At 38.4% G+C, this 23,414-nt stretch overlaps 1 protein-coding gene, 1 long non-coding RNA gene and 1 pseudogene across 2 annotated transcripts; 1 reads left to right on the forward strand and 2 right to left on the reverse strand.

Moving 5' to 3' along the window:
* Window positions 1-9,795: 9,795 nt before the first annotated feature.
* LOC121779994 (CSC1-like protein At1g32090) lies at window positions 9,796-14,315 on the reverse strand. Its single transcript, XM_042177509.1, has 10 exons — window positions 13,722-14,315; window positions 12,925-13,077; window positions 12,650-12,785; window positions 12,411-12,512; window positions 12,217-12,336; window positions 12,066-12,146; window positions 11,637-11,977; window positions 11,306-11,551; window positions 10,675-11,233; window positions 9,796-10,375 (listed from the first exon to the last, which is right to left on the reverse strand). The coding sequence occupies exons 1-10, from the start codon at window positions 14,033-14,035 to the stop codon at window positions 9,917-9,919; spliced, it is 2,511 nt and encodes an 836-aa protein (XP_042033443.1). The 5' UTR covers window positions 14,036-14,315; the 3' UTR covers window positions 9,796-9,916.
* Window positions 14,316-20,587: 6,272 nt separating this feature from the next.
* On the reverse strand, window positions 20,588-23,026 carry LOC121778144 (annotated as a pseudogene).
* LOC121778145 lies at window positions 22,587-23,257 on the forward strand. Its single transcript, XR_006045623.1, has 2 exons — window positions 22,587-22,728; window positions 23,034-23,257. It is a non-coding gene; the product is annotated as an uncharacterized LOC121778145 (long non-coding RNA).
* Window positions 23,258-23,414: the final 157 nt, after the last annotated feature.

Below are 23,414 nucleotides of genomic sequence, written 5' to 3' on the forward strand. Positions count from 1 at the left end.
ACGTGTCAAGCCACTTGGATTGCTGACTCGGCGGTGGTCCAAAAAGAATAGTTTGGGCCAAGCCCCAAGCCCAAAGACCAATTGCCAAGATCCAAGTCCAAGATCGAGATCGAGATCGGGATCGGGACTGGGATCGGGCCCGCGCCCACGAGCACGAGCACGAGCACGGGCTCGGGCGGGGCGGGCGGCGGCGGCGCGCGCGCGTGTGCGCGCGTGTGGGTTTTTTCACCCATCTTGATCCACTATAATTATTAAGTAACATAAAGTCACTTAATTTAAACACATTAAAGATGTATTAATCTTCCAATGTGGGATAATTAACACTAGTTAATTATTCCCTAAGCACATGCTCCAAGCTTTAATTAAAAGCTAATTATGCCCAACTTTAATCCACTATTTCTCACTCACCGGAAATCGGATTTGAGAAAGTGAATATACTACATTTATCTACGTAAAATGTAGATCGACGCTATATCATTTAATTTCACAAAATTAAATGTCTCGTCACATTTATTCTTTGGTCAAAACCATTGACCGGGCATATTTAATCCATGATTTTTACAAGATTTTATAAGAAATTGTTCTTGTAAATTTAATATATATTGAGTCATTGACGCACCATCAAAGTTAAGTATTCAAAATTTCTCTTTTTTAAGAGATTTGTTGTGCAAATCATACCAATGCGTGAGTTGTTGTTGTACAATTATATATAGAGGTGGATATTCGAAGATTGTTAGAAATCATTGTAATATTTGAACAAATCATGATATAATTTTTATGTGAAATAAATCTGCTACTAAGTGTTATTAATAGCTTACATTACATGTAATCCAGAATTCGTAGTCTCGTCATCAAAGTGTATTTAGTGTAGATATTTTGTAAGTGGGTCGACCCGACCCGACCCATCTCGGCCCAAGATCTACCCACAAGAGAAACATACTAAGTTGGCCTTATCAATTGGGTGTTTGTATTCAAAACTGACCCGACCCCAAGCCCATAGAAACGCGCCCCAGACCTTGGAACGACCCATGATCAGCCCAACATAGGCCCAACCAAATAATTAGCTCCAACATATTTTTCTCCTTTTGTTTATGTTTTGCAGTTAATTCTAGGACGGGTTTTGATCTATACAAAACTAGATCTTAATAGAAACGCAGAACAAAACCCTAAACAAAATCATACGTAGGGTATGTTTAGGTCATTGTTAGGTTATTTTTAGGTAATTTTAATAAAGGATAAACTAAAATGATCTAAAAATGACATCAAACACAAATTTTATAAAATGACCTAAAACAGATTAATATTGATCTTCCGTGTTTTTGGTTAATTATTGACCATTAGATCATTTAATCCTAGGACCAAGATTTGGGCTGCTTTTCTGGATTTAGATGGATTTTTGTTTGGATTTGGACTACATATATATATATATATATATATATATATATATAGGAAAATGATCAATACAAAACTTGATCTCAATACAAAATTCAGACCAAATCCTGACCATGAGATTTGACAATCCAATGGTCAATAATTAAATAAAAACACGGAGGGTCATTGTAAAGCAGTTTTAGGTCATATTATAAACTTTGGGTTTGAGGTCATGTTAAGATCATTTCATGTCATCCTTACTATAATGACGTAAAAATAAGCTTACAATGACCAAAAAATGACTTTTGTATGCTTGGTTCTGCATTTTTGTATTAAGAATGGTTTTGCATAGATCAAAACCCTATATATATAGGACTTTGATCAATACCAAACCACTCCTAAACCTTAAACGCCGAACAACATCATTATATGATAACCTGTAGTTCATTATAATGAACTAATAACAAACTTATAATGAACTTCAGATTTCTAAACTATGCATGATGATGTAATTGTTTTTAAATCTCAGAATTCCCTATAATGAACTACAAATAAAGTTGTAATGAACTCCGCATTATTATATAATGATGTGTTTGGCGTTTAGTATTTTAAACTAGTTTGGTACATAATAGGGTTTAGGGTTTAGGGGGTGTATTATATACCAAACTAGTTTAAAACACTAAACGCCAAACACATCATTATATAATAACGCGGAGTTCATTACTACTTTATTTGTAGTTAATTATAGGGAATTCTGAGATTTAAAAACAATGACATCATCATGTATAGTTTAGAAATCTAAAGTTCATTATAAGTTTGTTATTAGTTCATTATAATGAACTCCAGGTTATCATATAATGATGTTGTTCGGCGTTTAAGGTTTAAGAGTGGTTTGGTATTGATCACAGTCCTATATATATATAGGGTTGTATTATATACCAAACTAGTTTTAAACACTAAACGCCAAACACATCATTATATAATAATGCGGAGTTCATTACAACTTTATTTGTAGTTCATTATAGGGAATTCTAAGATTTAAAAACAATGACATCATCATACATAATTTAGAAATCTGAAGTACATTATATGTTTATTATTAGTTCATTATAATGAACTCCATGTTATCATATAATGATGTTGTTCAAATGAAGTAATAAACGCACTTGAATAAATTGCATTTTTTAATGTAAACAAAGTAAAAACTCAGGTCAATGAATTCAAATGAAACATATGTTCAATCATTTCAAAACCTACTGGAAGAAAGTAAAAACATGTAGTTTTAAGGTATTACGTACGAAATGAAGTAATAAACCTATATAATGAAGTAAAATGGGCTTGTAATGAAGACCGAAAAATTTACACAGCAGCACATCTCATCAAAAAAACTAGATCTAATGGCACAGATTTGGTCTCTAGTTCGGTCTTTAAAATTGGTTCGACATTGATCACAACTCTATATATATATATATATATATATATATATATATATATATATAGGGATGTATTCATTTCCTTTTCTCATATTTCCTCCTATTTCCTTCTTGATCTTAGCCGTTGATTTCCTGTATCCAATGGCCTAAATTAGTGTGTTTAATCATTTAATTTAATGATTAAAAAAAACGAAAAGGGCTTAATTGGTAATCAATAATTTGGTTGGTTATGGCAACTTCCTAAATTTACTCCAACTCAATCTTCACGGTTATTATTCCTTGCCAAACGCCATTGACGTGAATTTCTCCATTACATCTGTGCTTTATGAGAGGCAGCGACGGGGAACAGAGGTTGATGCGACGTCGGCTCTGTGCTGGATCGCGCACAGCCATGGCGGGAGGAAAACAGCAACATCCGTTCAATGGCGACCCTAGTGGTGGCAGCGGTGGCTGATCAACAGCGATGATGGAGAGTCGCGGCTGCGACGAATCGCAACGGCGCTGAGAGAAGAAGATAGGCGGAGAGCTGAGCTTTCGAGCTCGCCGACGGTGACGACGGAGTACAGATCGGAGGGCAGAGAAAGCGAGGTTGGGAACATGGGTAGTAGCTGCGCGAAGGACAGCAGCCGTGCAGCAGTTCAGCGACGGAACGCCGACGAAGGAGGGAGAGCAGACCTAAACAATGGCTGACGGTGACGGAGAATTTTCTAAGAGAGAGGGAGCGCTGCGTGAAAGGAGATGTTATACTTTGTTGAATTCTGATATGTAGAGTATAATGCGCAGTTTAGTTTCTGTAATGCATCATATGTGATATGTAATGAACATTGATCTTGACCCGTTTAATTAAACTTATGCAGTGTTTCGATGTTTGGCTCACGTTTCCTGTTTTCCCTAAGGGTTTAACAAGCCTAGGGGCTAGGGTGTAGTACGTTCTAAGTCTACATAACGTTGTCCAAATACACGAGCTGCAGTAATTCGTCTAGGGTTGCACGTTTATAGCGCGTAGACATTTTTAAAACAGATGTACGTAATGTACATTTGTTGTAGAGTATAATGCGTAGTTTAGTTTCTGTAATGCATGTTTTGTGATATGTAATTCACATTTATCCTGCCCCGTTTAATTTAAGTTGGGCCGTGTTTAGATGTTTGGCGCACGTTTCTTGTTTTCCCTAAGGGTTTAACAAGCCCAGGGGCTAGGGTCTAGTAAGTACACATTAATAACAACGTTAACAAAGACCATTAGTTTGATTTATAAATAGACCATAGACCCTAAGGGTGAGCCGAAGAGCCGTAGAGGAAGAAAGGGCCCTCGTCTCTTACATAATATGTACATTATGTAAATCAGTCAAAATTAGTGCATATCCGCGATTATAACTAAACACTAGTTTTATAAATCAAACTAATGGTCTTTGTTAACGTTGTTATTAATGTGTACTTACTAGACCCTAGCCCCTGGGCTTGTTAAACCCTTAGGGAAAACAAGAAACGTGCGCCAAACATCTAAACACGGCCCAACTTAAATTAAACGGGGCAGGATAAATGTGAATTACATATCACAAAACATGCATTACAGAAACTAAACTACGCATTATACTCTACAACAAATGTACATTACGTACATCTGTTTTAAAAATGTCTACGCGCTATAAACGTGCAACCCTAGACGAATTACTGCAGCTCGTGTATTTGGACAACGTTATGTAGACTTAGAACGTACTACACCCTAGCCCCTAGGCTTGTTAAACCCTTAGGGAAAACAAGAAACGTGAACCAAATATAGAAACACGACACAACTTAAGTTAAACGGATCAGGATAAATGTTCATTACATATCACAAATAATGCATTACAGAAACTAAAATGCGCAATTTCACAGTCATAGAGCATATTCTCAAGTACACACAAAAAGTTATATAATGCATAATTCAGTACAAATAATGCAATGACATGCAGATATGATGCACATGATTTTGATCCGTTTTCTGTATATGGATTAGTATAGTTATTGTGTAATGTACGAACGCATTATTTGGTGTAGGCATTGCATTATGCACTAGGATTTGTAAATTATGTGGTTTATGTTAAGCAATATGAGAGTTAATCGTACACGTATATGGACAAATAACATAATACACACTACATTGTAAAATAACGTGGACTGCATTTAAAATAAAGGCAATCCGAATAAACGACATGCACAAACTGTTCGGCTGCGTGTTTGAAATTTCACAGTCATAAAACATATTCTCAAAAACAGAGTACTGCCCCAAAACCAATCTCCGTAACCGCCCTTTTCTGTCTTGGATTTAACTGCTTCAAGTAGTTAAAAAATTCCAGCGGTGGTCGTCTACAGTACAGCCGATTAGGCTTTCGTCCCTTTAGCTGTTTCTTTTCAGCATCACCTGCGACCGCACTGGGAGCGCCCTCTGCCAACCTATCCCTGAACCTCTTAGCCAAAGCAACTGGTATAACATCATCTACTGTATCATCTATTTCTGATTGTAGCCGCTTCTCTGAAATAGAACAAACAAAGAAAACTATCATAACATTTTCAATAAAGTCTATATAATACTAATAGATGTTCACATGATAATGCATTAAATATTACTGATAATGCATTGTCTCAACATGATAATGCATTAAATATTACTGATAATGCATTGTCTCAACATGATACTGCATTAAATAATACTGATAATGCATTGTCTCAACATGATAATGCATATAATATTACTAATAATGCATTGTCTCAACATGATAATGCGCATGGGTTATACATAAAATATAGTAAACTGTATAAATGATACCATTCATATAATGTAGTCAATACTACAAAAAATGCAATATTATAGTTTCAAAATGCATTGCCCACACAACATAATAAAAGAAGCTCATTCAAACTGAGGATCTATGGCAACACATCCAAATCCCTGAATAATGCATAATTTAGTTAACTTAATGCATAAATAATGTTCTATACTGCATAGTCTACACTATTAAATGCACAAACGAACTGATAGTGCAGCGTCTCAACATGAAAACGCACATGTGTTACACACATAATGTTTGAAACTATATACATTATACAACTCATATAATGCATTCAATAGTAGAAAAAAAATCCAATTTTACTGTTTGCCAATGCATTGGCCACACAACATAATACAAAAAACACATCCAGACTGAGCAAATATGACAACACATCCAACACCCTTAATAATGCATAATGTAGTTACCATAATGCATAAAGTATGTTTCATAATGCATAGTTTACACTAAAATATGCACATACAAACTACTTCACGAGTTTAATCAACACAACACAAAACACACGACACTATGCACATTGCATAATTTACTGCACATAAAGAATACCAATCATATAATGCACAATATACTCCAAAAAATGTACAATTACAGTTTCATAATGCATTACCCACACAAATTGATAAACTTATTCCATCCGGACTGAGCACATATACACCAACAGATTAAAGAACATTGTAAAGTTATTCCTTTTTAAACTGGATAATGAGCAATCAACAGAGTTGCAAATACCCTTTCACGCAAGCAACAAATAAGATATTGAATAGCGTCGGAAATTTCACCTGCATCCTCTGATGCTTGAGAGAGTGGTCGACCTCTCGTAGGCATTTGCAAAGTTGAATGCTTTCCATTTACATACCTGCAAGATTTGTTGAATATTCGTCGAAACGAGTCAAGGCCGGTCGATTTGTGGCAGATGTAACCACGGTGGAGTGTAATCGCCGAAATATGTCACGGAGGCTGTCAAAATCGATTTGTGGGAGATGTAACTAGGGTTTTAGAGAGTGGAAGGAGTGGGGAGAGTCTAATCGTATGCTGGAGAGAAGTTGGAGAAAACTGAAGAGGCGTAAGATTGCAAATCGCTTAAAATTCGCTATTGCCAAAAATATGGCGGTTCCATTTTACTAACTTTACTATATTACCCCCATAATGCACAACTAAAGGTTCTATAATGCAACGCGGAAATCATTATTAAGGATTAACGTGGTCCGTTGATTGAAAAGATCTAACGGTTATTAGTAAGAAGAGAAAAGAATCTAAGAGTGGAAAAGGAGAATAGTGCTCCCCTATATATATATATAAATTGCGTTTAATCATATTTTCATATTTTCAGTTTTATAGTGCGAAGAGCCTTTCTAGATATAGAGAGAATGGCATATTTTGTGCAAAATTTACTTTAATTTCAAAAAATTGTGGCGTTGATTATATTTTCTTAATTGAAAGGAGCTGGGCATAGACCAAGGAATTAGTTTTTTTTAATAGAAAAAATTGTTTTAATTGTGTGAGAAATAAAATTATCAATTTATACTGAATGAATAATTCAAGAAAATATTGTGAATAGTCGTATACGGTATACCTATGTTAAGTATCTAAGATGTTTTCATTTTAATTATATTTTCACTTTTAGGATGGGAAGATTTATCTAAATAAAGAGATCGACAAATAGGCATGACAATTTTTTTTAAAAAATGTGCTAAATCATTAGTACTTTAGTAGTTATAAAAGGATAATATTTAAGTTGTTTGTGTGAAGGAGAGAATGCTACTTAGAAGTGATATGATCAAAGTTTGGACCATCTATCTCCTCATAAATTCATTATAAACCAAAATTGCAAATAAAAACACAAATCAACAACTGTCCTAGCTTCATTCTAAACGTGAAATATGCACTCTCAATATCTACGCATTTTAAAAAATTTCATTATAAACGTGTTCATATAATCATATCTCTCTCTCTCTCTATAAATATGGTGTGAAGTCTATGCCAATCTAGCATCACCAAACATCTACTACTTCACTAAGCAGGAATAAACAATGCAATCGATAATAGATGATTGTCAAGGCAAGATCTCCTTATTTAATTCTCTTTACATCTTGTTTTCATTAAATTATATGTCTATAGGTAAGTTTTATTAATAAATGTACTATGTGTGTATATATAGGGAAGGATTCGTGGCCAGAGTTGGTGGGGAAGAACGGCGTAGAGGCAGCCGCGGTGATAGAGAAAGAGAATCCGTATGTTATGGCGATAGTTCTAAAAGAAGGAAGTCCGGTTCCTGCGGATTTCCGCTGTGACCGCGTCTTTGTTTTTGTCAACGATTATGGAAACGTCGTTAGCACTCCCGTCATCACTTAAAATTATTGTAGAGCTTTCGGAGGCGGTGTTGCTCCTAAGTTGAGAAATGCTCCATAAATAAATTGCATCTTCGTTTATTGTTAAATCTTTGTGCGTGAAATTGTTGTTTGTGGCTTGGGAAATAAATTCCACGTTTATATTTTATAAGAAATTGTTCTTGTAACATGATACTACATAATAGTATTCATATTCATGCTGTGAAATTGTTCTTTAATTATACTTCAAGAATTGAGAGTGGACACTCAAATAATGATTTTTATAAATCAAGCAAAAATGAAATCACGAAGAGCGTTCGATCAATTAAAACACGACTAGAGAAAATAAATACTATAAGTAAAACAAAATGACTAGTTTTGATTGATGGAGTTACGTAGTAGTATATTATTTTTGCTGGAGTACAAGATATATATTTTATTTTCTTACTAAATCTCTGAACAACTTAATAAATAATTATACTTTTACCTTAAACTCTGTCGGATTCTATTTAATGGACTTAATAAATCTGTTTAACTTTTTTTGGATTTAAGTGTACTTTACCATTTTGGAAAAAAAGTTTATTTGACAATTAATCTAAATATAAATCTACATTCCTTCATTAAATTAGTTCTAGTTTTTTTTTAAACCGTCCCAAAATGTTTGTCGGCGACCAAAAAAAAATAACACTGTTTCGCAAATTAGTCTCATTGTTGTCCCTTATCGAAGTCCCTTCACCAATTGTCTTGGCATTTGGGTTTCTCACTTTTTTTACAAAAATTGTAAGGAGCTGGAAACAATCTTTTAAAAAAAAATACATTCAAATAAAAATTGAAATCGAAAAAACGAAAACTAAATATTGAAAATTGAAATATAATATAAAACTAAAATTGTACTAACAAAATCCAAAAAATCAAAACACAATTAGTATTACCAATTAATCTTGATATTTTATAGAAAAGGATAAGATCGAAGTTGTGTGTGTGATGGATAGAATGGGTGAAAGTTTCAACAACTGTCCAAACTTCATTCTAAACGTGCAATATATACTCTCAATATCTTTGTCTGTACCTATTTAAAAAAAAATCACTTTTAAACATGTATGCATTTCTCTCTATATATATGGTGTGAAGTTTGTGCAAATCTATGATCAACAATCATCTACTTCACTCAACAAAAATAAATCATGGAATCAATAGTGGATGTGTCAAAGTGTCTAGGCAAGTACCACCTTAACTCTCTCTTCATTTTGTTTTCATTGAATATGTCTCTTTATATATCACTTGAGATGAAATATTGGCTTTGACTATGTACAGGGAAGGATTCATGGCCAGAGCTAGTGGGGAAGAAGGGCGAAGAGGCGGCCGTTGTGATAGAGAGTGAGAATCCGTTTGTGCATGCGATAATCATATTAGATGGAACTCCCGTCACCTTCGATTTCCGCTGCGATCGTGTCTGGGTTTGGGTTGATGAATGTGGATATGTTCTTCGCCCTCCCGTCATCACTTAAAATTACTATATCTTTTGGAGTCTGCCTCAAATCCATCTTTCCTTTTTCCTTATTTAATTTTAAAGTTACGTCGAATAAAGTGTTGGATCTGATCTCAAGTATTGCTCCTAGTGTATGCCGATAAAGGCCCAATAATTAAATAAATTGTATCTTGCGTGTCTTGTTAAATTACTATGTCCAAACGATGAGAAAATAGCCATTCATTCTAATATCACAGGATCCTATTTTTTTTTATAGTATATTAGTTTTATAATAAAATATGAGTAAAATTAAGTTAGTGCAATGTTGGATTCATTAAAAAAATACTAGTAAAAAGGAAATGAGACAATTATTCAAAAATGGCAAATTGGGACAACTCATTTACATATGTAACTGAAGATGGTAGTTATTTTCTGTTAAGAGCTTTCTTTACATTTGAAAACCAAACCATTACACACAGAAATCAGATCTCAATAGTGATAGTAGTGATAGTGAGGCTCACTACTCTCATCATATCTATGTACATTGGAGGGTGATTCCACTTCATGATGATAGTGATAGCCGCTGTAAGGAGGCTGTTGGAGTTCATACTGATATACCTGATGACGATGATCCACTTCATACTGGTACGCGCTGTGAGGCTGTCCGAATTCATAGTGCTGCACAGTGTGCGACGCCTCCTCTTCTTCGCCTTCGTCTTCTTCTTCTTCTTTTTTGTGCTCATGATGAGCAGGGGAGGGTGAACTGGGATGGCTTGGAGAAGGGCTGGCTTCCTTGGCCGGGGTCGGATCCGTGTCGACCTTCACTTCAACTAGCTCCACCTCCTCAAATGACCGGAAGATGGGGTGTAGGTATGCGTCTGCCAGGTAGGATTTCACGTCCACGTCAGATGCAGAGGCGCCGTCTTGTGTGTCCTTCAACATGGCTTCCTGAAGACAAGATTCAAGTGAAGTTATATTTGACACGGATTGTGATCAAAATCGAACTAATTCCTAATGCAGAACTGCAGAACTGTCCTTTTTAGTTCATTTTAGAAAATCCAGACTTAAAATACGGAAGTCATGTTTAGATCGTTTCAGGTCATTCTTTCTAAAATGAACTAAAAACTAACTAATAACGACCTTGTGTTTGTTCTGTAGTTTGACATTAAGATTGAGTTTTGCACATATCACAACCCGATTTGACGCTGCCACATTTCTTGATGATGGAGTAAGTTAAATCGGATTACCTCAAGAGGGTACTTTCGGAACGCAGGCTCAAAGCGATTCTTGCAGTATTTGTGGAACGACAGAGTCAGCACGGGCAGCATCACTAGTAACGGAGTCGAGTTTGCAGCCTTTTTCGTGCTCAATAGGCCTAACAGGAGGAGCTGCGAAATGAGCAAGCTTGCTACAATGCGGCCGTGAACATGAGGCCAGAACGCCGCAGCACTCTCGTATTGCTGGTGATACACATTGATCACCTGATGGCGATAGACAAAGTATGCCAAGGCGAAGAAGACGAGGATGAAAGGAAGGAGGATTGGCGTAACGACCATGTAAACAATGCCTAGAAGGAAATACAGCTGAAGGCTCGGTAAAGCCTCTGGGAGATCGACACCTCCAGGGTCCATCGCCATCTCCATGTCCCTCTCGGTTTTCACAATGAACATGTTCTTCAAGTGGAAGATCACCAAAGGCCTAATCCGAAGTATTTCACAAGCGATCCCAGCCCAGCCATCGACCATTATGTATGTGATGAAGAAAGTAGCCTTCATTGGTATTGATACACCAATATTTCTTGGGATTCTGCAGCCAAAACGCGTCTAAATTAGTTCAAAGTCTTCATAAACAACTGCACGAAACAACAAGGAACATTACTGCTCAGCAGATTGGTGAATGAAAGCATCAAGTTGCTGGAATGCAGTTCCTGCCACGATGCTGCCTAGAAACACGTTGACAAGCATGAAGTAGTAGTATTTAGCAGCAGTCCTTCGTTCCAACACTGAAAATGCTACGTGCCCCTCTATCTTCGACATTACCATTAGGATCGCAGGGAGATAGTACAAAAAGATCTTAAGAGTAAGACCGGGAAGGAAACCTTGCAGGAATGACTTCACAAAACTCCTGCAAATCGACATTCAGTTTTCGTGTTGAAACAAAACTGCACATAAAGTAAATTAAATGCTTTGATGTGAAAACCAAGTCATACCATTCAATTAATGGCCCGAGGAAAGGTGCAACTCTCTCCAAGCCCTCCAGATTAGCTAAGGACTGAACAAAAGCAATAGGTATCATGTAGAAGAAGACCAATGCGAACACAGACAACGCTATCACTAGTTGTCGGATGCTGAGTGAAACAAATGGTATGGTAACGTTCCTCCAGTATACATCGCGAGGCTCAGGCGCCCAATTTGTCAGCCATAGTGTGGGGTTCTTGCTCTGTTGTGTCTGCGCACAAACAGCCGCTCCCCATCTTGAACTAAACGACACAAATGCAGCCGGTGTTATGGATTTCGGATCTTTTAGAATCTTTTGGCGCTCCATCGTCAACTAAGAGCATGGCATGAAAATTCGTATTTTGTCAGGACAGGATGAAAAATCAGTTGTTGATCAAGCTTAGCTTAGTGTTCAGACTTACTTTTTTGTCGAGATAATTAATTTGCCCCTTATAGTAGTCGATTGCATCCACTCTTTTACCCCAGAGCCCGAGGCAACCTCTCTACACCATAAAAAACCAGTAAAGGTGAAATAAGTGTTAAGCCAGACAAACTTGTTTTTACGGATTATACCTTCGTCTTAGGCCTCTTGTCTGGATGCCTCTCAAACTTGAGCTGGTAATAGTCGAACCAGTTCTGAAGCCGGTGTCTTTGTCTAACGAGTCTGGCAAACTTATTAGAATTGTACATGGCCTGGTAACAGCACATGAAAGGTAATGAACAAGAGTCGGTTGCTGCGAAAAAAATTGTATGAGAGATTCTATCACCTGGTGACATAGGTAATGATCTGGATGGTTTCTCTGGAAGAAGGTTTGAACGCGGTCAGATATCGAGCGTCCTGAAATATGTGGTACGTTTCTTACAAGAACCTGCAGATTATTGAATAAATTCGATAAGTAAATGTCCATTGTTTCCTTCTCATGATACACCATATCGAAATGATATCATCACATGGACTCATGTAAGAAATGCACTTTCGAGTTACAGAAAAGTCCACACAACTAACCGTGAACTGCTCAGCACGCCTTTCTTGAGAAGCCAAGAATTTAAGCCGCATTGAAGCAACTATATTGTATTCCTTATAAAGCATGTAACAAATCCAGAAAGTAAACAAGTACTCCATTGATATGTGGACGAAAAACCTGAGATTCAACGACAACAGTCATCTCCTCGCCTTGAAAATATGAGGCATGACAAGGAAATGAACTGGATAATGTACTTGAATTTATTTAGCAGGACAAGACATTTCAAGATTTTTTAGGAAGAGGGCCACCAACTTACTTATAAGACTTGGGGCGAACATTTGAGATTGAAAGCTTGTCGATGTCATTGACAACCAAGTCGCGGCGCAAGAAAAATAGAATTCCATCAGATACATTCACTGGAATCAGAATTAAGAGTGCCACAGTTGCTATTGGTGCAAATATTTTCAACCTGATAGAGGTAAAAAGGACAAAGATCAAAACATTATTAAAACACCAAGATTTTTGCATCAAATGATCAAAATATGCTTGGACCCCAAAACAGGACATTTGCTGATTTTCTAAAAAAACTTTCAAGAGCTTTGTTCCTTTCAAACAGTCAACCAAAAGAATCCCACCAACTGCGAACGATATACACAAATGTATGTACAAGGATGCATATTTCTAGTGATGTTCTTAAAAGAAAAGAGCTGAATTTAGAAACTAAGTAACAAAATACATTGTACTGGTGTGTGAATCATTCCTACATATGAAGTAAAAATCATTACTTCAAAAAGAATCTTAAGAATCAATCCCAAAATCATATCAGCTTCTTCTTGAATTCTGAAGATGCACAATGCCACCAGGTATATAAACCGCTAAATTACAAAAATTGAAAAAAGGAAGAACTTTTTTACCAGAAATCACAAATTCCTGAAGATACCAATTACTACTAAAAAAGATGAAAACTTTGGCAAGAGACCACGGATCAAAAGCTCCTCAAAAACTCTAAAAACAAAAAATTCAATTGAAAATCACATTTTTTATCATTGGAAAACATCAATAAACATCATCACAAGAATCTAGTAATCAGAAAAGAAGGAAAATTGCAAGTACCCAAGAGTATAAATCCTCAAGAAAACAGCAGAATCCAGCCCAGCATGGCTAATAAGCTCAGACTCACTCATCTTGAGCGCCTGAGGCATCCAGTTGAGAAAGGTGAAGTAAGTCATGATATTCAAATTGACAAATTTGCCCACCACCCCACCCCAGCTCCTGGGGCTGGTCCTCTTCCCAGCAATGTACCATTTGGGAAAGTAAACTCTGTCGTTGATTGGCTGGATTCTCAGCAAGGCAAACGCCAGCAAGAATGTGATGGTGCCGATTATGTTGATCAGCGCCGACACCCCTATATCCCCAAGACTCGCCATTTCCTCAACTCAAACACAAAAAAAAAGTAATCTTTTGAAAAGGGGAAGGAAGGAAGTAGAAGAAAAGTGGGTAGTTAGTAGAAAGGTCATGTAACAGAACTTTATCAAAGGTGTAGCAAATGAAAGATGCTGTTTTGGTTATCCATTGCTGTTAATTGGCACAATCACAAAACTACAACACCTCATTTGCTGAAAAAATTTGTGTTTTTGGTGGCTTATTTCCTTGTCTGTATGCTCTGGAAAAAGGTTAGTTGATGGGATGTATATAATTTGTGCACATTGATTATTGTAGTAGTGGGTCATGATGGGTAATGGCTTATTTATTTTTAGGTAGAATATTTTTACTATATAGAAATTTGCTCATGCTTATGTGTCGTGTGGAAATTGGAATATTGGGACCAGTGACGTTATTTTTTTGTTGCTTTTGGATTTGGTAAGTGACAGAGAGGAATTTTAGAAGATGGGGATTGGAAATGTCTGGTTTTTAATTGTACTCGTGATTGTGGCTTGTTTATTAGTGGAGGTGGCGCAATGATTTCTTAGCCTGTAGAGTTGACAAAGTGTGAAAAGGTTTTTTTTTTTTTTTTGGGAGTGGGTTTCTTGATTTTCAGGCGGTGCTCCGCCGCGGGGAGGCGGTGGTCGATCATGGCACATCGCTGATTGTTCGCCGCGATTTTGGGTTATTGCAGATGACATGCATTGACTAGATTAGCTCATGATCCCAAAGCTTATCTCGAATATTTAAGTTCGTTACATAAATAATAGTAATAAATTCTGTAACAACTACTAAGAAATGATTATTTTATAATAGGAATATAGGCTGAGGTTTCTAGCTTTCTTTTCTACTAGTTATAACTAAAGCTAAGAAAGTTGTCACTTTTATTAGTAGCAAATTACGATTATTAAAATGAGAAAAGGAAAAGAAAAGGAGAAAGAAGATATATAAAGAAATAATTGAACTTGCAAAGTGGAATGTATATTTTTTTTTCTACCAAAAGCAACATAACGTGAGGTTCTAGTTCTTCTCTCTTTTAGTAATTTATGCAAGTTGCTCATGGAGTATTATTTTAAAACAATTAATCAATTATAGTGGACCCTTGAAAGTTGGACATAATATTCATTGGCATGACCAAATGAGTTGTAAACAAATACTGTACTTTACAGAGTGTGAGAAATAATCTATATTAGTCTTAGATGTCCCTTAATCATGCATCAAGCTATAATAATAATTGTAATTAAGTCTTAAATTAACGTAAAACCTATGTAAAAATGGATTCATACTATGTCCATACGTAACGACTCTAATTTATTTTATTCTTTTTTAAGAATTGGCATATAGACTATATAGAGTTCAATAATCACTTCCATGTAATTGAGAAAAAGTTGAATAATATGGTAGGAGTAAATTCTTAGGGTCCGTTCGGTAAACGGAATTGGAATTGAATTCGAATTAGAATTCTACGATATTGAATTTAGCGGAATTGAATTATATTTCAATTTCAAATTCTTTGTTCGGTAAAAATGATAAGAAATTAAATTTACACACACACACTCGTGTATGACGTTGTGTGTCTATGTGTGTAACAGTGTGTGCGCGCGCGCGGCAGTACGTGTTTGTGTGTGTGTGACAGTGTGTGACTGCGTGTGTGTGTGTGTGACAGTGTGTGTGTGTGTTTGTAATTGTGTGTTTATGTAGTGTGTGAAAGAGTCCAATTTTATAATTATTTGGAATTTTAATTTTATACTTTTGATGTGGAATTCAAATTGTAAAATGGAGAGAAATTAGAATTGTAGTTCAATTTTAAATCCATATATTTTGCAATATCGAACATCGAATTTAGAATTAAAGGCTCCAATTCCAATTCCAATTCCAATTTCATAGCCCCAATTATGTGGTACCCAACGGAGCCTTAGTCATTTTGATTCCTAATTATGTATACATAATATTGTATCACATGTTTCACTTGTTAGGGAATGATCACGTTAAACAGTTTGGTGGTCAACATTTTATAAGCTAATTCTTTGATAATCATCAAAATTCTACGAAATTAGAATTACCTTGCACCGGAAAATAGCCACCATTTAAAAAGAATAAATCTTTTTAATTAATTGTCACTTTTGTTCTAATATGTGTCCGTATCGTGCTGGCGGCGTTCATAAAATACTAAACCTTAAAAATGCGATAGTTTAATACTCCCTCCATGTTAAAAAAATAGAAACATTTGAAACAACGCGAGTTTTAATGCACGATTAATAAAATAAGTGAGAAGAATTGATAAAGTAAGTGAGGAAAAAGAAAAAGGAGTAAAGTAAGAAAGATGAAGAGAAAAAAATAGTAAAAGTAGAGTTAGTAGATTGGAGGCTTCATGTCCGGATTTGGATCCCCTGCTGTACTAAAAGCCACAGCAAGCCATTATTTTATATAAAATAAAATTAATATTTCAACATTATTTTTTATGAATAAAATATGTGTGTATTTGTGCACAGCATTACCTACTATATGTCTTTTAGCACAATAGGGGATCCAAATCTGTCCATATCCTAAAATAGAAAGATTCTAAAGTCTCTATTTTTAAGTAACGACCCAAAATGAAAATAGTTGTTATTTTAAAAATAAGATAGAGGGGTAAAAAAAAGTCAGAGTAGAATATTAGAGCATCTCCAATGCCCGGATGTCCCACTCGGACATCCACTAGGACTTGCCAAAAACACCTCCTGCCACGTCACTAGGACTTCCCATCCCACTGTCACGTCACTAGGACTTCCCCTGCACAATCCGCCCTTCCCACTAGGACTTCCCGCAATAAAAAAATCACAAATTCACAAATAAAGCAATTTACGTTTACGGAAATAAAATTTCAACACGAATACGAACGGGAAAAATTAACAACTTCATTAAAAAAAAACATACATGCTTCGAAAAAAAAATTACATAGTAATAAAACAAAAAAAATACATAGTCATACATTCTCGGCTCACTCCGCGTTGTCCTCGTCGCCCGTGCCGCCCCCGTCGTCCCCGCCGCTGATATCGGCGCCATCATCTCCAATGGGTGGCATCCCCAAATCGCACCGACATCCATCGATGACATCCTTCAACATCCTTTTGTACACCGGATCGGTCGTGCTATGCCACCTATGCATGGTCCGGACCAAGCTAGTCGTTATCTGCGCGCGGGCGAGACGGTCGTACTCTTCTGGGGGAGCAGGGGCCTGCGATTAGACCTCGAACGACCCGCTACCGCTGCTGCTTCCCCTAGCATTCCGCTGCGCAGCCTTTTTCCCAATCCGGCGACGACGACGGCAAGAGTCTGATTGAGGTATCGGGGACACTTCCTCGGCTTCTGGGAGCTCGTGCGAACCAGCACTGCTGCTGTATTCACCGGAAGTGTTGATCTTCGTCCGCTTCGGCCAGCCCGCTTTGACACCCCCACAAAACTTTTGGGAATCCTTCACCACGAGATAGGCCTCCCACTGGTCGAAATCTTTGAACTTCAAGGCTTTGTCGGGGTACTGCACAAAGGCACGGTTCTTCACATCCTCCTCGGACATACCGCTGGATGCCTGGCGGAGATTGTTTTGGTAGAGGCCGGCAAATCGACTAGCTTAGGCCTCAACCGCTCCCACTGTTTCCGGCATTGTTCGGGAATGCGACGCTTCGCCACAGCCGGTTTGTGTGTGAGGTAGGCTTCAGCGATGCGATGCCACAGTCTGTCAATATGCTGGTTAGCACCGACATAGGGATCCTCGACTATTGAAACACAAGCCTTCGCAAGCGCGACGTTTTCCCACACGCTCCAGACCGTCCTCTTTCCCATCTCCTCCTCATCCTCCTCCTCTGCCACCGTTCGCGAGGAAGAGCCCGTGGCTTTCCCCTTGCCCTTGCCCCTGCCCCTGCCCCTTGCCGCTGTCCCCACATCATCGGGAGTTTCCCTGACTGGAGATAGTCCCAACTCCTCAAAAGAGAAAATTTCCATGCCGGTGAACTGAGTCTCCGGAACAAAACTGGATGGGGAATCAGTAGACAACATATCGATAACTGGGCGATAGACATTCTCCGCAAGTGGTTCAGGGCCCCTGCCACCCCCTCCCCCAGGCATGGTCTGCATCATCCCCGGCAACATCCCACCCATCCCCATCATATATGGGGTCATGCCCCGATCCCCATCCCCATCATATTTGGGGTCATGCCCCCGATCCCCGCTGCCCTGGGCATCATACCATCCATACCACCCATCCAATTGTACATATTGAAGTACCGGGACATCATACCACCCATCCCACACGCCATTTGGGACTGCATCCCCGACATTGTCGGAACCGTTGTCGCATTTCCGCTAGAGTTTCCCTCCAGTTCGGCGGGAAACGTCGGAGTCTGGGACTCGCTCGTGGCGGGGGAGTTCCTGTCGTTCTCCATTAAGTAGAAATGAAAGTTGTAGTAAAAGAAGAGAGAAACTTGTTAACACAAGTGGTGCGAATGAAATGAAGTTCAGCGAGCCGTATATATAGAGTTTAAAAAAAATTTAAATACCGGACGTCCGACCCACGCCACAATGGCGGACGTCCACCCGCCCGTCGCCCGCACGTCCGAGGACATCCGACGTCCTTACGGGACGTCCGTATCCGACTTGCCACGCCACAATGGCGGACGTCCCGGTCACCCGTCGCGGATGTCTGACTGGACGTCCGCCATTGGAGATGCTCTTAGTACAACGGTAGCCGTGGAGGGACCCACCTGAGCAATGAACAAAACTGTAAATTTAAGCTCCCGGGAATAAACTGTTTACACAGTGTCTGCAACTTCCTGCATTTCCCAATATTCTAATTCTACTCCCTCTCTTCTTCGCCCCAATCGCCACCATTCTCTTTTCACAAAACCGCACATAAATCTCATCAAAAATCACTAGTAGCTGCAGGAATGGCACTTTCTCGGACAAATCGCCATCAACCCTAATTTTTTGATCGAAATTCCTGCTTGTTGTTCCAAAAAATTCTCATCTGAAGAAAACGGTTGATCGGAAGGTTGATTGACCTCGGCGACTCTCCACTGTTTGAATTTTTGAAGAATATTTAGCTGTGATTAATGAATTGGATGCAATTTCCGATTCGTCTCTGTGTTTTAGGCTCTGAAACTGCTGCATTTGGCGGTTCCATTGGGAATCATTGCTGAAGCAGGCATTTGTTAAATTCTGTTCTCTGCTGGTCTCTATCTGCAGATCTTGCTGCATATGTTTATGGACACCAAAATCTAAATCTGGACTCAATCCTGTTCTAGGTATAAATTACTTGCAGTTGCTATAGTGCTCTGATGGTTAAACTAAACTTTTCTGTTGATTGTGGGTTGAAATTTCAGATTTAGCCATTGAACCATGTCATTTTCTTCTTTAGTTATCTCTGTCTTCATTTCCCAAGATTTAGGATTTTAGAACCTAACTTGTAATTAAACTTAATTGACTGAATGAGCATGGCATCCTCAAAGGAAAGCCATTTATTTTTCTATATATGAAATGTGTTTATAATTATAGGATTCCTCCATTTCAAATATGTGCAAAAGTTGTTTCTCTATGTTACAAGTAGAGATGCCCACCGGTTCCGGTTCCGGCGGTTAACCGCCGAACCGGAACCGGCGGTTTCGGTTCCGAACCGGAACCGTGGCCATTTTCCCGAACCGGAACCGTCGGAATTCGGGTCGCGGTCCGGTTCAGGTTCAAAATATTTCGAACCGGAACCGTCACCGAACCGGCGGTTCCGGACGGTTCGGAACCGGCGGTTAACCGGGTGAACTGCCGATTCGGGCGCGTATATCAAGGCATGGGGATGGGGCCGACGGCGGCAGCTTTTTAGCTGAAAAACCGGCGGTTTTTGGGACGTGAACCGGCGGTTAATCGCCGGTTCAGTGGTATCCGGTTGCGGCGCGAGACACGAGGAGACATTGCGCAGCTTTTGCAGACGGTTTCGTTGACCGAACCGGCGGTTTTGTCCCGGAAACCGGCGGTTCCGGCGGTTTTCCGCAAAAAACCGCCGGTTTTCCGAAAATTCAATTTTTTTTTTCAAATTTCAAATTCAAATTCTTCCATTTTCCCCCCCATTTTTATCTTCGGAGTCCGACGAGGCGACGACACTTGTAAATTATATTACATTGTTGTATGTTGTTGTATTGTATACTTATGTATTGTAAATTGTAATGTATCGTTGTCCGTTACAACTCAAAATCAATAAAATTTATTTCATTTTTTCCTTATTCGTCTTATTTGTGCTTGAATTATGCATTGTCTTGTTCCGATTTGTTGTATAAAGCTAAATTTCAAATTAAAAAAAAATAAAAAATAATTGAACCGCGAAACCGCCGGTTCGAAAACCGGAACCGCCGGAAAACCGGCGGTTCCGAACCGGAACCGGAACCGCCGGTTTTTGAACCGGAACCGGAACCGGAACCGTGAAATAGCCTCACGGTCCGGTTCCGGTTCCGCCTCCGCCAAAACCGGAACCGGCGGTTCCGAACCGGAACCGCCGGTTTTCGAACCGTGGGCAACACTAGTTACAAGCCTCCACAGAGTTTCAACACAGATAATAAATACAAACAGACAACACAAATACTCTGCTCAACTCAACTCAACTCAACTCAACTCATCATGCCTTGGTAGCTTCAAGGGGAGCAGCCGCCCTGCTCGCCACTATCTGCTCGAAGAGCTCTCTGATCTTCAACCCAACGATCGTCTGAAAAAGCCCCGTCCCATTGTTGCTCCCAGGGAAATCCGAATGCTTCAGCATCTGCTGCGTCACTTCTCCATAGAACTTCGTCGAAAGGTTGCTCAAATGGCTCTCCACATAGATCAACTCATCCAGTCTGTCAAACTGCCCATCCATTTCCAGCACAGAAACCTACAAATTTCAATTGAAACATAAGATTTGTTCTAAAAAAATGCCACTCGCCCCTGTATTTATGAGATGGTAGATTATGAAACAAGGTTGGAAATGGAGGGATGGATACATCTTGGCCATAGTAAGTGTCGGGGCCGTACGAGAATTTGATGCCGGGATAGGAGCAAGTGAGTTTCCTTCCACAGGGAATCCAAGAAATGGTGGAGCCTTCATCAAAGAGGTAGACAGGGTTGAAGAACTTGACACCTTCCTTCATTATCAGTCTCACTCTCAAAACCTTTCCCTCGTTGTCGTCCGGGATCAGCTGCGTTGGCAGCACTTCTATCACAGCATCTGCGAACTGCTTCTGTGGATCTGCATTTTAGTTCAAGATCATCATCAGCCTCATTTATGGTTTGTGTGTTTTGTGAAGATGCAGAGGAAGTAGGTAGGTAGGTTTAGTTACCGATGTAAGCATCGAAGTCCAGTTTCCGGGCTTCGATGCTGGCCTTGATGCTCTCAAGGCTGTGCCCTCTTTCAGCCATGTCCCTCTGCACCATTCATCATCTCCAAAATTAGCTACTTGAAAATTATGATGTCAAGGTAAATTACCTGAATTTTGTTCTATTTAGGGGAAATTACCTGAAAATTAGCTACTTGCTTTTTTTGTTCTATTTAGGGAAAATTACCTGAATTTTCCATGCAAATTTGACTTCGTTGCTGATGTCAAGGTAAATACTGAAGTCCAATAGGTCTCTAACGCGTTCATCGTACCTTCAAATATAACATAGAACTAATATTAGAAGATTAGTACCAAAAAGAATATTTGGATTGTGATATATGCGAAATTCGATCTTAATGACTAACTATAGAACAAACACGAAGGTCATTTATTACACGATTCTAAAAAATAACTTCCATGTTTGGTTCTGCAATTCTACATTAGGAATTAATTCTATTTTTATCACAACTCAAAAAAATATATATAGTATCTTATTAATTTTTTCACAAAATAAAAAAATTTAATAGTCATTTAAATTATAAATTTGATAAAATTTTGACCAGGTTTATAAAATTTGAAAGTGAATATTAAATCATAAATATTTTATTGATATTTAAAATAGCGATGTTTTATTAAAATAAGATAGAATACACAAAGAAAGGAAACAAAAAAATAGTTTATTGAAACGACCTTGTTTGCGCATTACCAAAAAAACTATCTTTTTATACAAATGTGACAATAAAGGGAGAAATGAAATTTGTTTATTCAATATTCCATTTTCTTTTGTTATGAAATTGCCCAAAAAGAAATTTCATAATTTAATTAACTACTCCTATTATCCTAATAATAGATAATTACCCTAAAAAGAGTTGATAAAGACTGCATGGGGACATGGACAAAAGGTAAATTCCTGGACCATAGAATTAAGGATAACGAATTCTCACATTGGGTGTAAGCCTTCGATAACCAGGATGTTGGGAGGCTTGATAACCTCCGGCGGGTCCAATAGACCACTCACGTGGTTGTAAATTGGCTTATCAACAGCCGTTCCATCCTTCAACGCCTTGACTTGCTCATACATGAGATCGAAGTCATTCGCTCTGGGATCCAGTGCGGTGACTCCCTTCTCCTTCCGTCCGGTTCTGTCCAGTGAGTGGTAGTCGTCCAGGCATATCACCGTCGTCGTCTCGCTTATCAGCGTGTTCGAGTCCGGGTTCCCGCCCCTCGGATGTCAGCCGCCGCATGAAGGTGGACTTCCCGCACCCCGAGTCGGCGGCTAGGCCGATCACGACGGTCTTGTCCTCGGCGGAGCATGATATCCGACTGCTGAGGTTTTTTTTTGTGGTGGTGGTGAAGAAGAGGATGTGTTTTTGGGGAAAGGGGGAGTGGGGTTTTGGTGGTGTGTAGATTGAGTATATAGTGGAGACTGCCATCATTGCCAATGGTTCTCCTCTTTCTTGGTTATAGGGAGGGGATGAGTGTGAAATTTGATGCAAGGATAGGAGGGTGTTCTTGGTGTTTATGTGGTGGGAAGTGTTGATTTCTCTTGGGGTGTTTTTTGTCAATTGTCATTTCTAAATTTTACTACCTAGGCAATTATTTTGCATTTATAAATGAATTTATGTTTTAAATGTAGGAATGGTGATATCTTGGGTGCCACGTGGCGACGAGGTGATGGGTTGCAAAGAGATTATGGCTGTGAGTGTGAGGATATGGGGAGTATGGACCTTTTATGATCCCACTTCCATGTGAATTTCACCATTGTTTCTACTACGTATATGCAGTCTGTTTAATTTATGTGGTTTACTATAATAGAATATTCCATCCAGTGAATATTTATCTCATATTTTCTTTTCAATATGTCCGTCGTTATATGCTTCATTTACTACTTGAACTTATTCCTTCATTACTGTTATGTAGATAAATAATACTCCAACACTAATCTAAAATTTTATTAAACAAGTAAGGTTCGATTTGCATTATGTTGTCTTACTAATCTATGATTAGAATTGATAGG

The sequence above is a fragment of the Salvia splendens genome, chromosome 19 (genome assembly GCF_004379255.2).
Source record: "Salvia splendens isolate huo1 chromosome 19, SspV2, whole genome shotgun sequence".
Classification (NCBI taxonomy): Eukaryota; Viridiplantae; Streptophyta; class Magnoliopsida; order Lamiales; family Lamiaceae; genus Salvia; species Salvia splendens.